Source organism: Trichomycterus rosablanca, chromosome 22, assembly GCF_030014385.1.
Source record: "Trichomycterus rosablanca isolate fTriRos1 chromosome 22, fTriRos1.hap1, whole genome shotgun sequence".
Taxonomy (NCBI): Eukaryota; Metazoa; Chordata; class Actinopteri; order Siluriformes; family Trichomycteridae; genus Trichomycterus; species Trichomycterus rosablanca.
Genome location: NC_086009.1, coordinates 10,324,211 through 10,341,213, shown reverse-complemented (window position 1 = coordinate 10,341,213; position 17,003 = coordinate 10,324,211). Strand labels below are relative to the sequence as shown.

General features: G+C 38.8%; 1 protein-coding gene across 1 annotated transcript in view; it reads left to right on the top strand.

Annotated features, from left to right (window-relative positions):
* The window catches only part of spop (speckle type BTB/POZ protein), a 213,257-nt gene that overhangs the window by 112,373 nt on the left and 83,881 nt on the right, over positions 1-17,003 (top strand). The window contains exons 4-5 of the mRNA XM_063018506.1: positions 4,030-4,151; positions 5,315-5,466. Of these exons, the coding sequence (XP_062874576.1) occupies positions 4,030-4,151; positions 5,315-5,466 (274 nt within the window). The remainder of the gene's footprint in view (positions 1-4,029; positions 4,152-5,314; positions 5,467-17,003) is intronic.

Here is a 17,003-nt window from a genome sequence, read left to right as displayed (position 1 = left end):
GACATCAGGACACTTTTTGACAGTTTTATTTTGCACCCAGTTATTAATGTGAAAGCCCTTGACATTAAAGTGAACCATTTATTGTAACAATTGATTGATCACAAATAAAGTTATATACCATTTTAAGTTACTATGTCCTTAAGCGACAAGACTTCTGTCAGGGACTGTAGAGCATTATTATGTATGTATGTTTTCCTGCCCAGCTGAATTTATTAAAACCACTGGGACACACACATAATGCACCCCTAGTGCTGGTCTTGTAGCAAACCAGGGGTCTGTTCGAAAACCTAGTGAGCTGCCTTGCTGTCTGCTGCCTACCTAGACAGCTGCCTAAGTAGAGAGGATTCTAGTAAGACTCATAAGGCAGATTATTTAGTAGCACTACTTAGACAGTGATTTCGATGATTACGTCACCTCAGTTTTGCTTACTAAGCTAACACAGTTAGCCTCAGGCCAGTCAAACCGATGAGCTGAGGTGAAACAACCAGCTAGCATGTAGGGCTGGGCGGTTTTCACGATTAATTCGGTTAATTCGCATGAGCGTTTTCACTTGATGTTAGAAATGTGACAATCGCGATTGTTTACATACTTTATCTTTTAATTAAAATACCAACATGTCACGAGGCAGAAACTGAGCAGACGCTCGCGGAATATAAATCAGGGAAAGTTTAAGGGCAAAAGGGCAAAAACAGTGTACAAAATCAGGTAGAGTCCAAAACCAGAGGATAAACTAAAATAGTAAACAGAAGACAACAAGGATTATACACGGTAACGGTTAGATTCAGTAATAAGGAGCGCAAACACGATCGGCAAAACGAGACACAAACAGAAGAGTTTAATTAAGATCCACTGAATCAAACACAGCCGAACTGAATCACAACTCCGGAGCCGATGAGCGCAATCAGGATTGACTGACCGGGGACATGTGCTAGTCACGTGACAGTCCGTGGGAGCATGGGAATTGTAGTCCATATTGTTAGAAGCAGCTCTTAAGACCTCCATCCACCCCCAGAGTCACAAGAGGACAAAATCAAAGCTGAGCAGAGTGATTACTTGATGCCCCCCCCCCCCCCCCCCCCCAGCCTAGATACTGATACAGACTCACTTCACAGGCTCGTGTTCCTTTTAAGAAACCTGTAAAGAACTTTTTGTAGTTTTGCACTTTTCCTAATGTAAGGAGGTTCTGCTGTACAATATTTAAAGTAAGGGTTGTTTGTGAGCTATTCTTATAAAGCAGAGGTCACTAACAGGCGGACCGCGGTCCGGGTCTGGACCCAGAAGCTGTCCCATACGGACCCGGACCTACAGCCAAAACAGAAAGTTATGATTTGAAACCTGACGGAGCGCTTCTATTTTAACCGGCGCAGCTTTTGTAGTCTTTACAGTAGTGGTTTAGCGGATGAGAAAACGCACAGACCAATCACGTGACACCACTCAGCCAATCAAGTCTGTGCATTCCAGCCGGTAAACACTGCGACTCTACAGTGCAGACAGATGAGAGAGTTAGAGGCGAGTTACATGTGAAAAGACGGTGGAAAGAAAAAGAAAGATAGCGAACGTAGAAAAAACGAAGGGAGAGATACAGACGACTGTGCCGGAGAAAGTTGAGAAAAAGACGAGTGAGACAGGAGACAAATGGCGCTCTCCAAAAAAGAAACGTGTACAGCAAAAATACAGCATTTAATCCGTGATGGAGAGACAAATTTCTGTTCTTACTTCCCACTGGAGCACAATTTATTTTTATTTTCTCTTAATTTGATAAGAGAAAGGTTTGATAGGGTGGGGCGGTCCGGGTCCTCTCTGTGTGGAGTTTGCATGTTCTCCCCGTGTCTGTGTGGGTTTACTCCGGGAGCTCCGGTTTCCTCCCACAGTCCAAAAACATGCAAGTGAGGTGAATTGGAGATACTAAATTGTCCATGACTGTGTTCAATATAAACTTGTGACCTGATGAGTCTTGTGTAGTGAGTAACTACCGTTCCTGTCATGAATGTAACCAAAGTGTAAAACACGACGTTAAAAACCCTAATAAATAAACAGACATCTGATTTGACAGTCAGTTATTGATTACATGCAGATGTTGATACAACTACTAGGCTACTTATATATAATATATATCAATATATATGTTATTATATATATGTACACTATATAAAAATTTTCTCTAACTGGACCTCTTTAAATTTTAGTTGAATACCCCTGTTATAAAGGATATAGCTAATTAAGATTTCTATTTTGTTTTAATTATTGTTAGATCGTTATCGTTATAAAGTCTTTTAAATTAAAATGCAAAAAAAGAAAAGAAATTTGAGTATTTTTTTCAATTGCATTATACAAGAGCAAAAAAAGAAAAATCGTAATCAACAATCGGTAATGATATTAAAATAATCGAGATTATTATTTTTTTTTTTGCAAAATCGCCCAGCCCTACTAGCATGCCAGCTAACATCTCTCTCTGTGTACCGAAAACAGTTAAACTGTCACGCACAAGCCTGAATTTCCAAATAAATTACACTTTTATACAAAAGTACGAAATATAAAGTACACCTTTATACCAATTAAAATTAGTGAGAGTTTTTTTTACATTTTGAGGGTGGCACTGTCGCCTTACAGCAAGAAGGTCCTGGGCAGTCCGCGTCCTTTCTGTGTGGAGTTTGCATGTTCTCCTCGTGTCTGCGTGGGTTTCCTCAGGGAGCTCTGATTTCCTCTCACAGTCCAAAGACATGCAAGTGAGGTGAATTAGAGATACAAAATTGTCCATGACTGTGTTTGTCATTAAACTTGTGAACTGATGAATCTTGTGTAACCAGTAACAACCGTTTCTGTCATGAATGTAACCAAAGTGTAAAACATAATAATAATCCTAATAAATAAATTTACATTTGAAAAGAACTCTATTTGTGGCTCCGCATTCATTTGCCATATTTGTCATTTTTTGTGAGAAACGTTGTGCCGCACTGAATGCTGGGATTGCCTTCACCTCTAAGAAAGCATTGGATGCTCCCTCTCATTCTGTCAGATTATAGCCTTGAATAAGGCACCTCAGTAGGCAGCATTTTAAGGCATCTAAGAATTTGGACAGCGTTCTTCTTTGGAGCGTGTATGATGATGTAAAATATTGTCTATGTAGAGAGCTTACTAGGTTTTTGAACAGACCCCAGGTGTTCAGTGGAGCTCTTATTTGACTAAACTTCTAGTGGATTCTATTCTATCTAGTGCACATTCATATTGAAAGAGGAACATTTAAGGACATACATACTTGTGCTGCATTATATGCTTTTGCTACACCTGTTCAACACTGTATTTTAATATTAATGACTAAAAATGTCCTCTGTCTAATAAGTCTGCTATAAAAAAAATCATGATTTGTTTACCTGTAGTTAAATCGACACTGATTTATATTTTAGAATTTAGAATTCAGAATTGCCAGTTAACCTACTGGCATGGTTTTGAAAAATGGTACCTAAAAGAAACCCACATGAACATGCCAAACTCCACACAGCCGAACAGTAGTAGTAGACTATTACATAGATTTACATTATATGCAAGTTATAAGTTAAATTTGTCATAATTTTGCTCCATTGGAAATGAATCAGATTTTCTAACACATGGGTCAAATTTGTCATAATTTTGCTCCATTGGAAATGAATCAGATTTTCTAACACATGGGTCAGTAGATATATACAGTATATATACAGTATATATATATACAATATATATACAGTAGATATATACAGTATGTAACGTAGGTGATACAGGGGGATTCTGAGCTCTTGGCGCACTGTTGTCTTTCCTTTTCCCGCATCTCTTTTCATCTTTTCAAACTTCTGTTTGTTCTTTCCCCTCTTTCTTCCACTGTCTTTATTCCTTCTTTCTCTCTCCTGTTTTTTTTAGCAAGGATCTAGATGAAAGTAGGTTTTGATGTGGCAGTTTTTTGTAGTTTTTGTCACCACGTACATAAATTTCAAAAGAACAGAAAACAGAACATAGATCCCTGAATGTGCTGAGTTTTTTTCTGTGTGTATAAAACAGATCAAAGTAGTGAAGTTCTCCTACATGTGGACCATTAACAACTTCAGCTTCTGTCGGGAGGAAATGGGTGAGGTTATCAAAAGCTCTACCTTCTCCTCAGGAGCAAACGACAAGCTGAAATGGTAAGCAAAACCAGGCCATTCTGTTTCCTGTGATTTGTGTATTCGGTTTATACTAGATTAGTGTGGTTTTATGAAAATATAAGTAAGTATAAATTAAAAGAAATAAAAAATTGTCATATTAAAATTATATATTATATTATATTAAAATTATGTTTGTTATATATTTTTCCTGCTTACACACATTTTGTTTTTATGTCCTTATTTATAATTACTGTTATAGTGTGTGGTCTGGAAGTACTAATATATTCAATGTGGCTAAAAGTAAAAGGACATCCATCCTATTTATTTTGTGCTGACGTTTCAGGCACATCTATTGTTACAGGCCTAAAAGTTATTTACTTTAAATAAATTAAATGTCTCCAACTTTGTAGCAACAGTTTGGGGAAAGCCAGTTCCTGTTACAGCATGACTGTGCCCCTGTGCACAAAGTGAGCTCCATATAGACATGATTTGACAAGTTTGGTGTGGGGAAAGTCTAGTGGTCTCAACCCAATCACATAAAACACTTTGGGCATTAATTGGAACACTGAACACTGGGTCAGGCCCAGGTAATGGTCAGGTGACCACGTATATTGTACAGTTATCTAATCAGATCTGATAGGACTTTGTTTTTTTTTTTTTTTTTTTTTTTTTTTTTTTTTTGCATTTTGAGCGGCCCTGATAGGACATTTTTAACAGTGTTTTTACACTTGTGCTCAAATGTTATCTGAATTTAATAAGTAGGGCCCTACTAAATAAAAATTTTGTCTACAGAATTGGTTGGGAGTTTTCAAAACTCAGTTACCCTAGTAGTGTTTTTAGCTGCTTTAGACTTCACCATCTTGGACATTTTGACTAAGCGATTGCTAACTGAATTGCAGTAGCATTGCAGGGACGCCTAATAGTGCAAATTAACCTTGAACAGTACGTGAATGAAAAATGTTAAATCACTAAACATAAAGTTTGAATTTCACAACAAATTGCATATTACACAGAAAAAAGGCTCATTTCACAGTGTGTGGTGCGATTTTTATGACCGTAAATTAGGTAGGGCCTTAGTCATAAGATCCCAAAATATAATAATTCAAAATGGTAATAGTGCTGAATTGATTCTAACTGCTTTTTGGACATGACATAGCACTGGATCATTTCTTTTTTTTCCTACTCATGTCGTCTTTGTGCAGGTGTTTGCGAGTGAATCCAAAAGGGCTGGATGAGGAAAGTAAAGATTACCTATCGCTTTATCTGCTTTTGGTCAGCTGTCCGAAGAGTGAAGTTCGTGCCAAGTTCAAATTCTCCATCCTCAACGCCAAGGGCGAGGAGACCAAAGCTATGGGTGAGTCTACACTCTGAGCCAGGGCAATCTGGGGCTTAAAGGAAAGAGTATTCTGTAACTTCTTTGTTCAGGTTTTCAATCAGACGTTGCACTGATAAGGTAGGTTTGTATACTTGAATCGGATGCAGCGGAAAAAGAAAAGTAATTAACGGCGTGAAACCTGCCTTCTTTTATTTGACTCAGTGATTGACCATACTGCAGTGCACCTTCATAATTTTAGAATAAGTTACTGTCTTAACTCCATCCACCTTTCATTGTAAGTGAAAATGTTTCAGTTTGGATTGATTTATTGATTTAACCTCATTTCCAGAAAGGTTGTGACATTTTGTAAAATACAGTAAAAAGAAGAATCTATGATTTGTTAATTCTTTAGAATTTTTTATTTAACTGACAAAAGTAGAAAGAAGTCAAGTCAAATTTATTTGTATAGTGCTTTTTACAATGGACATTGTCTCAAAGCAACTTTACAGCATCCAGGACCAACAGACAAATAAAACCCTGTTGAGCAAGCCGAGGGCTGACAGTGGCAAGGAAAAAGTTCTTCATTGTACAGTCCAGTCTGTGATAAAGTCTGTTGTAAGTTCTGGACATTTTGATGCAAACACACCAGGTGTCCGTCACATATAGTAGGAGCAGCATTGTTGGCACTGCAGTCTCGACTTGCAGGATTCAACCTCGAGAGGGTAAACAGGTTTCCTTCAGAACCACCTCGGGGTAAAACAACAGAAGATGTACAGGGGTTGGACAAAATAACTGAAACACCTGGTTTTAGACCACAATAATTTATTAGTATGGTGTAGGGCCTCCTTTTGCGGCCAATACAGCGTCAATTCGTCTTGGAAATGACATATACAAGTCCTGCACAGTGGTCCGAGGGATTTTAAGCCATTCTTCTTGCAGGATAGTGGTCAGGTCACTATGTGATGATGGTGGAGGAAAACGTTTCCTGACTCGCTTCTCCAAAACACCCCAAAGTGGCTCAATAATATTTAGATCTGGTGACTGTGCAGGCCATGGGAGATGTTCAACTTCACTTTCATGTTCATCAAACCAATCTTTCACCAGTCTTGCTGTGTGTATTGGTGCATTGTCATCCTGATACACGGCACCGCCATTGGATGTACATGGTCCTCCAGAATGGTTCGGTAGTCCTTGGCAGTGACGCGCCCATCTAGCACAAGTATTGGGCCAAGGGAATGCCATGATATGGCAGCCCAAACCATCACTGATCCACCCCCATGCTTCACTCTGGGCATGCAACAGTCTGGGTGGTACGCTTCTTTGGGGCTTCTCCACACCGTAACTCTCCCAGATGTGGGGAAAACAGTAAAGGTGGACTCATCAGAGAACAATACATGTTTCACATTGTCCACAGCCCAAGATTTGCGCTCCTTGCACCATTGAAACCGACGTTTGGCATTGGCACGAGTGACCAAAGGTTTGGCTATAGCAGCCCGGCCGTGTATATTGACCCTGTGGAGCTCCCGACGGACAGTTCTGGTGGAAACAGGAGAGTAGAGGTGCACATTTAATTCTGCCGTGATTTGGGCAGCTGTGGTTTGATGTTTTTTGGATACAATCCGGGTTAGCACCCGAACATCCATTTCAGACAGCTTCCTCTTGCGTCCACAGTTAATCCTGTTGGATGTGGTTTGTCCTTCTTGGTGGTATGCTGACATTACCCTGGATACCGTGGCTCTTGATACATCACAAAGACTTGTTGTCTTGGTCACAGATGCGCCAGCAAGACGTGCACCAACAATTTGTCCTCTTTTGAACTCTGGTATGTCACCCATAATGTTGTGTGCATTGCAATATTTTGAGCAAAACTGTGCTCTTACCCTGCTAATTGAACCTTCACACTCTGCTCTTACTGGTGCAATGTGCAATTAATGAAGATTGGCCACCAGACTGGTCCAATTTAGCCATGAAACCTCCCACACTAAAATGACAGGTGTTTCAGTTATTTTGTCCAACCCCTGTAGTTACAATGTGAAATCATTAAGAGTAAAATAAAAAGGAAAATATTTCCAGTGTTTTACTGATTATATTAATTGCATTTTGTAAATATAAACACATTTAGAATTTGATGCCTGAAACACACTCTAAAAAAAGTTGGGACAGAGGCAAAATAAGCGTAAAAAGTTGATCGGATATTGAGGGTACAGTCATTTGAAACATTCCACAATAAGCAGGTGAATTGTTATAAACGGAGAATCCACCAGTCAGTAAAAGCAATGATGGGTCGTGACATACCACTGTGAGAGAATTGTGAATCAGTTAAAAAATACCATTTCTCAATACCAGACCATCAGTCTTTTATAATACTGTGAAAAAAATCAGAGAAAAGAAGGAGAACGAAAACCACTACTACATGTGCCTGACCTTTAAGCACTAAGTGATGAAACCACAACATTTCTTGTAATTGTACTTTGAGAAACATATGTGAAACTGTTGGACTGTTTGCCTGTGTATTTTTTTTTAACAAAGTGGCAAACCTTGAACCCATTCTTGCTCATACATGACTTACCATTTTGTTGATGCTCTCTTATACAGTAGTGTTAAAAAAAATAGCAGTCCAACACCATTAACCTGATAAATCACTGCTTTTAGTAAAATTTATATTTCTACATAGCAAAAAATTTACTTGAAAGTGTAGTAGAGTAATGAAAACAAAACAAACCCAACAATTACGACATGCATGCCACTCATTCTGAGTAATTGAAGCATTGATTGAAAGGGGGTTGTTCAAAATAATAGCAGTGAGGAGTTCAATTGGTGAAGTCACTCATTCTGCAGAAGAACGGGTGTCAATTTTGGCCCTTATTTAAGGTAGGAGGGTGGCAAATGTTGCACAGGTTGGTCATAGCACATTTCCTTCTGAAATATTGGGTAAAATGGGTTGTTCCAGACACTGTTCTGATGAACAGCGTACTTTGATTAAAAAGTTGATTGTAGAGGGAGAAAACATACAGAGAAGTGCAGCAAATTATAGGCTGCTCAGCTAAAATGATCTCAAATGTCTTGAAGTGACAACCAAAACCTGAAAAACGCAGAAGGAAGCATGAAACTACTGTTCGAAAGGATCGAAGAATAGCCAAAATGGCAAATACTCAGCCAGTGATCACCTCCAGAAAGATCAAGGAACATCTGAAGTTACCAGTGAGTACAGAAGATGATTAAGTGAAGCCAATTTACCAGCAAGAACTCCTTGCAAAGTCCCGTTGTAAAGAAAAAGACATGACCTGAATGGGTTCAGATTTACCAAGGAACACATTGACTGCTCCAAAGAGAAATGGCTCAACATTTTGTGGACTGATGAAAGCAAAATTGTTCTTTTTGGGTCTAGTGGCCGTAGACAGTATGTCAGACGACCCCCGAGCACTGAATTCAAGCCAAAGTTCACTGTGAAGACAGTAAAGCATGGTGGTACAAAATGATGATATGGGATGTTTTTCATACCATGGTGTTATGCCTATTTTCAACATGACAATGACCCAAAACATCTTGATTACAGACAAACAAGATTGAGGTAATAGACTGGCCAGCCCAATCCCCTGACTTCAATTCCATAGAGAACTTGTAGGCTGACGTCAGAAACAGGTTTTTTGGAGGCAAAACCCAAAATTGCAGAAGAACTGTGGAATGTAACCTAATCATCCTGGACTGGAATACCTGTTCAGAGGTGCCAGAAGTTGGTCGACTCCATGTAACACAGATCTCGGAAACAATTGTTATGACACTAAATATTAGTTCAGTAATTTAAAGTAAAGTGAAACCTTAAACATTCAGTTTATACATATATTTTTTGAGTTTTTAAAGAAAAATGCTGGCACTGCTATTTTTTTAACAGCCTAATATTCATTTTTCTTAATCTTCTGTAAAGGATTAACACAAACTGGCAAAATTTTGTTAATGTTTTGATTTAGAATTGAAAGTGTAGTATTTTCAGTGCATTTGCATTTATGGAAATAAAAGTTATTATAATGATTTTGCGCTTTATTCGCTTTTTTAAAATCACTGCTATTTTTTTGAACACCACTGTATCAGCCATAACATTAAAACCACCTCCTTGTTTCTACACTCACTGTCCATTTTATCAGCTCCACTTACCATATAGAAGCACTTTGTAGTTCTACAATTACTGACTGTAGTCCATCTGTTTCTCTGCATGCTTTGTTAGCCCCCTTTCATGCTGTTCTTCAATGGTCAGGACTCTCCCAGGACCACCACAGAGCAGGTATTATTTAGGTGGTGGATCATTCTCAGCACTGCAGTGACACTGACATGGTGGTGGTGTGTTAGTGTGTGTTGTGCTGGTATGAGTGGATCAGACACAGCAATGCTGATGCAGTTTTTAAACACCTCACTGTCACTGCTGGACTGAGAATAGTCCACCAACCAAAACTATTCAGCCAACAGTGCCCTGTGGGCAGCGTTCTGTGATCACTGATGAAGGTCTAGAAGATGACCAACTCAAACAGCAGCAATAGATGAGCGATCGTCTCTGACTTTACATCTACAAGGTGGACCAACCAGGTAGGAGTGTCTAATAGAGTGGACAGTGAGTGGACACGGTATTTAAAAAAAAAAAACCAGCGCACACACTAACGCACCACCACCATGTCATTGTCACTGCAGTGCTGAGAATGATCCAACACTTAAATAATACCTGCTCTGTGGGGGTCCTGACCATTGAAAAACAGGGTGAAAGCAGGCTAAAAAAGCATGCAGAGAAACAGATGGACTACAGTCAGTAATTGTAGAACTTCAAAGTGCTCCTATATGTTGAGTGGAGCTGATAAAATGGACAGTGAGTGTAGAAAAAAGGAGGTGGTTTTAATGTTATGGCTGATCGGTGCATTTACACAAGTCAAATAAGTTGATAAGGTGAAACAGTTATTTTTTCCTTTAATATTAAATCTCTTCTAAATATAAAAAGATGTAACAATTAGTATTCTTTGAGCTGTTTTAATTAAAAACCCGCACTGTTCTGTTTTTATTTGCACTTGGGTGGCATGGTGGCTCGGTGGGTAGCACTGTCACCTCACAGCAAGTAGGTCCTGGGTTTGATTCCCAGTGAGGTGAATTGGAGATACAAAATTGTCCATGACTGTGACTGAAGTTAAAACTTGAACTGATGAATCTTGTATAACCAGTAATTACCTGTTCTGTCATGAATGTAACCAAAGTGTGTAAAACATGATGTCAAAATCTTAATAAATAAATACATATTTGCACTTTAGATAGTGTCCAAACATTTTTGGAACTTGCTTGAGTTTACTATTTGAAACTGTTATAGTAAGGCCCTAATTATTAATAACGTTTATCATTATTAACACAGTGAGCCTAATGAATATTCTTAAGTTATTAGACAAGTGCAAGCATGCCACTTCCAGACTCTCATCTGAGTGGTAGGAAGTGGAGGTGTGAGCCTTAGTCACTGGCTCAATTTTTTGAAGAAGCCTGAACAGGGCAAAGAAAAAGGCCTAAGAGGCTCGTAAGAGCTTGAAGACCTTGTGTTTCATTTTCCAAATTCTCTCAATTTCGGCACCTTAATGGGTAAGCCGTTCTCGCCGTCTTCTCAGCCCCTACTCCGTTTCACCGTCGACCCCCCCCCAATCTTCCCTCGATTCCTTGACAGCTCTCAGCCCTCCCTTGGGAGGAGAGGGGACCTGCATAGCCCCTCGCTAAAGAAAATGAAGCCTCTCACGGCACTCTTGGGAGACAGGCGGAGTTTTTAAAACGAGGATGGCGGGTGTGTGTGGAGGGAGGGGGGGAGGGGGGGGGGGGGGACTGCAGCAGAAATTGCTCCTTTGGTTCTGGATCATTTAGAATCCAATTTAATCCTGGCCTCCTCCTGAAGGGGCGGGAGAGGAAAGAAGGGAGGGGGGGGGGGGGGTGAGAAAGAGAGCAGTGTAAAAGAGAAAGCAAGTGTGCATGAGGTGGAAAAGAGAAATAAAAACAAAGTAAAGTGCCTTAATTAAGAGGGCTGTGTGTCAGCAGAGGCCCACTACATTACAGCTGCTTTTTTTATGGGGCCTGTCTGTGTTTTGTGGGTGTGTGTGTTCAGGCTAAAAGTGGGATAATAGGAGTGGGTGGAGGAAGAGACAAAGGACTGTCAATTTTTATCATATTATTTTTCATTTACACTCTATCATAAATGTGTAAAGTCAATAGTGGTAAGTGCTGAGTAAGAGACTGAAAGCAGTGAATTGTATCATTGCAAGCACACACCCGTTTGTGCCATTCCAGACTGGGTTGTTGCTGTTAATCACAGCCTCTTTTGCACGCTCTTTGTTGGCTAATAAAACATTTGGCCGCTGATGAATGTGTGAATTCATCGTGCTCAGGGTTGATGTAGCGATTGGAGTTAACCGCAGGATTGATTGGTATTGTTAGAGGCTAGGATTTATTTAGCGTCTGTCTGTATTGATTCTGTCAGGTGGTTATTCAGATGAACCCGTTTGCTACTCTTTATGGCTTCGGTGCATACTTTAGTGCATATTTGACTTGATAAAGCAATAAAGAAAGTGAATTGGTACTTCAGCGTGAATATTTATATGCACTGGGGGTTAGTTGTGTCCTGCTGCACCCTGTGGGCTTCTTACATTAAACCAATGGGATAAGAGCTGTTCACGCATGCAAAATTAAGGTCAGTCTATCTTTCAGTACCAGTTATGGAAAACACTTGCATTGGAAACAAATATTGATAAAGCAGATCATATTTAATAGGTCAAGTGTTTTGGATTGCTATAAGCAGGCGCAGGCACGGTGGCTTAGTGAGTAGCACTGTCGCCTGACAGCAAAACGTGGAGCGGTCTGGGTCCTTTCTGTGTGGAGTCTGCATGGGTTTCCTCCTGGAGCTCCAGTTTCCTCCCACAGTCCAAAGACATGCAAGTGAGGTTAATTGGAGATACAAAATTGTCCATGACTGTGTTTGACATTAAACTTGTGAACTGATGAATCCTGTGTAACCAATAACTACCTGTCTTGTCATGAATGTAACCAGTGTGTATAACATGACATTAAAATCCTAATTAATAAATAAACTATAAGCAGTTAGTGCTATTATGTATTAGAAGTCCTAAACATAAAGTGTAAACAATTTATACTGTAGTCCATATTACAAGTCAAGCCAGTGTTTTAGAGGCGGGAAACACTGAAATTTTAAGTTTCCGTACACTTAATGTGTATGTCTTTACATTAAGTAGGTTACACATTTTACATTAAGCAGGTGAAATGGTAACATGTGAGGGTATCAGGTCATAAGAGGAGGGTATAAAAGGAGGATCCACCAAAGACTTGGTCTTTGCAAGCAAATATTGGTAGTGGCTCCCCACTTTGTGTCAAACTTCAGTTAAAAAATAACATTTTCATGCCAAGATCACAAATAATTTAGGTAATTCACCATCTACCGTACATCATATTGTAAAAAGATTAAGGGAATCCAGAGAATTCTCACTTTACATAGGGCAAGTAAAATCATTGTTGAACGTGCCAAGTGCATATAAGAAACCTCAAATTGTCAAGAAATTTGTCTAGATAGTCAGATGTAGTCCAATAACCAAGTCCAGTCAAGCAAGCTTTACAATAGCCATGGACTTTTTATGCAAGAAATTAATTGTGTTATGTATCTGCTCTAAATACTGATTTTGTCTGTATTGCATACTGTTATTAGGGACCGTTTTAAACACTTAGTTATTTAAAATTGTTTTAGCTTGCACATCAGATCTGTAAAGCAGAGGAACCCATGTACAGATGTGCTCTAGTCCACAGAGCCTTAAATGTCTCCAAGTCACAAAATAATGATCTTCCGTTTTCGGTATTCTCCTAAAAATGATGTCACCCAGTGTCACTTGTCTGTCCCCGATTACTTGTGGCAGGACAAGGGTTTTAATGTGTGTCTATGGCACTCCTGCTGGGTTTGGCATGCTTAGGCTCCAGCACCTATTAAGAGTTGGATGCTGCTCTGTTTTGGTTCTGTTCAGTAACACTTGCCTGCTGTCACTCTGCATTTAACCTCTTAGGATGCCCAGTGACTTCAAATGGCCATTCTGGTAGTAATACAGACTGTGGTCTTCATTATAAATAGTAAACACTAACTCATGTTTAACAGGTTTGGCTATTTGTTTCAATAATAATCAGTGTTTAATAATGACTGAGCTTTTTGGATTAAAAAATAATAATAAATAAAATACCCTAAAGCAATTTCCCAGAGTAGAGACTGTTTTATTGTTTAATGCTCAGTCTTTATGCCTGCATAATCAACAAACCACATTTTCCCAGCCTGAACATTATCCTGATAACTTGTATCTTACAAACTGTCATTTTTAAGTAAGCCGGAAGATATTTACTTAATTTTTTTTAAATTAGCATTAAACATATAAAAATAACATAAATAAATAAATAAATAAAAAACACAGCATCAGTCTGTTTAAATGTCTTCACCAGTTTTGCACACCCATATTGGGTAATATTTGCCTATTCTTCTATGCAGAATTGAAACATCAAAATTCCCCCAACAGATATAAAATCCTTTAAATATATAATATATTTATTATATATATTATATATATTTATTATATTTATAAAAATATAAAATATATAAATATCTACATCAAGGAAAATGGCAAACTAAATAAAACACTTAGACTACCAACAAACTCCTGGAGGAAACCCATTTAGACACAGGGAGAACATGCAAACGCCACACAGAAAGGACCCGGACCACCCCACCTTTTGATTGAACCCAGGACCTTCTTGCTGTGAGGCGACAGTGCTACCCACTTAGCCGCAGTGCCGCCCCATAGACCAAGTCATACACACAGTTGTAGTCTAGTGGTTAAGGTACTGGACTAGTAAACAGAAAGTTGCTGGTTTAAACCCCATCACTGCCAGGTTGCCACTGTTGGGCCCTTGAGCAAGGCCCTTAACACTGAATTGCTCAGATTGTATAATGTCACGTATAAGTGTCTGCTTAGTGCCAAAAATGTAAATACACACAAGATGCAGAATTGGCCACAGTAGAATAACCTAGCAACACCTGATAAAAGGAGAAAACCCCCAACCTATGAAATCTGCCAAACACATGTTAGAATAAAGCACATCCTGATAGAATGCCCTAAATACTTAAAGGAAAGACAACAAGTACGCATACCTAAAACCAGGAAAGAAATTCTTACACAGGACAATACAAGAACAGTTTTTACCTACCTTGCAGCCATAAAAATGAAAATATACAATATACAGACAAGATACAATAAGCAGACTTAAATATAACGCAGATCATGCCATAAAACGGTACAAAAGTGTTAAACATAGCATTAAAATCCAAACAAATCTATGCAGAATTGTTAGAGTTCTGTCACATTTGGTGGTCAGCAGCAATAGACTTGCTTGCTTTACATCAATTCACAGATTTTCATTCAAATTAAGGACATCACTTAGGGACATTTACCTCCCTTAAGCCACCACGTTGTTTTACAGTGTCAAGGGTGGTTGTTGTATTTGAAATTGAACCACCTGCCCATCTTCAGCTTTCTAGCAGAAGGTTGCATGTTTTCCTCAAGAATGTATTTAGCAGCATCTGTTTTCCTTTAGTTTTGACTAATTGCTACGAAAGTAGGTATGGTGTATGGCATAATGTAGGCCACAACCGTGTGAAGATGTCACATTTAGAATTTGTAAAGTCCTCAACATTTGCCAGTAGTCTTCTGGTAGCATCTCTAATCAATATGATTCCAGCTCTGTCATCCAGTTTGAAGGGGCCGCCCAGTCTAGCCAAGGTGTTACGTAATACACTTTCCACTGTACACAGAGAAATAGTTCAAGCCTCAACTTGTGTTTTTCAACATAAACTTGAAAAACACCCTTTTAGTAATCAAGTAATCAAAACCACTACGGCTGATTTCAAGTGGCGACCAATAAACCAGGCATGCGATCTGGATGCTGGAAATTTTGTAATGGTTACCTGAAAGGGCTTATTGTTAATTGGCTGATCGCCTGTGTAATCACACTCTAGTAAGGTCCTTCACCCTTGGTGGTTTAAATTGTGTCCTGTGTCTGCAAGTCATATTAAGTAAAAGCAACTGCCAAGTGTAATTATTTATATGTATAAACTGTATTCATAGTCACATAAATCTTTTAAAGTCACTCTTTTCTATATTGAATGTACAGTTTCTGAATATTGCATTTTATAAAATACAGTGGTACCTTGAAACTCAGTGTTAATTGGTTCTGGGACTGGCATTGAGTTTCAAGGTATTTTTTCGCATAAGGATGTATGGTAAACCTGTTAATGTGTTCCATGGTTCCGTGGAACTGCGTATATTTTAGGTTAATGTAAAATAATGGGGTTTGTTTTTGACACTCATTCACTAAAAATAATACAAATATCATATAAAAACCTGAAATATAAAGCTGATTCTTACAGTTTCTCAGAACCCCGAGCTGTAACAAGTATAAAAGTAATAAAAAACATGTTCAGTTTAAAGGAAATGTTGAGTTTAAGGGTACAAATTTCTCAGCTAAGGGCATTGAGTTTCAAAGATTTTGTGTTTAGGTGACCTTGAGTTATAAGGTACCACTGTATATTTGGAGGGGGGGGGGGGGGGTAGTGAAAACGGTTAAAGTGTCGCTGATAAGCCCAAATTTGCAAATAAATTACACATATACATCTTTATACACATTAAACATCAATGAAAGTTTATTTACATTTGAAAAGCCGCATTTGTTCGCCATATTTGTGTTTTTTCTTTAAAAAATTGTGCCGCACTAAATGCTGGGATTTCCTTTACCGCTGAGGAAGCATAGGATGCTCCCTCATTATTTAGTCATATTATCGCTTAGAATAAGACATCTCTATAGGCAGCATTTTGAGCTATCTAAGAATTTAGACAGGCTTCTTCTCAAGAGCGTGTGCAGGGTGATGTAAAATGCTGTCTATTTAGAGAGCTCACTAGGTTTTCAGACAGACCCTTACACCCGACTTAACACGAATCCACTCCTATCCCGATGATTAAAATGTAACCCTAATTAGCATCTGAGAATATAATAAGTTTTTGTCTTTTTATGACACATGAAACATAAACATGTTATAAACATGACAAAGGCTTTTCAAGCAATCACAAGATCCAATTCCTGTTTTCTAAGTACATCCGCTTGTTATATCAGAGCAGTTTCATTTCATTATCACTTAAACGAGGGGACTTTATTCGGCATTGCATGGCTGCTGTTTGACATTGTTCTACACTCATTAGCAGCTGACAGGGCTTATGCAGTGTGTCATTCTATTGAGTTCTTGGCCAGTGGAGAAATCCGCTCCCGACTGATAGAGTCCGAATTATTGGCGAATGTTTACTGTATTAGATTGTATTGATGTCTCTTGAGAGGATGTCGATATCCACGAGCGTTTATGCTGACGCTTCGCTACAGGAGCTGTTCCAGGATTAAGATTAGTTTGTGTTTCTCATGCTTTACAAGAACAGATTTTAATGATCTCTCGCTCTCTGTATAAATCTGTTGTTTGTTTACTT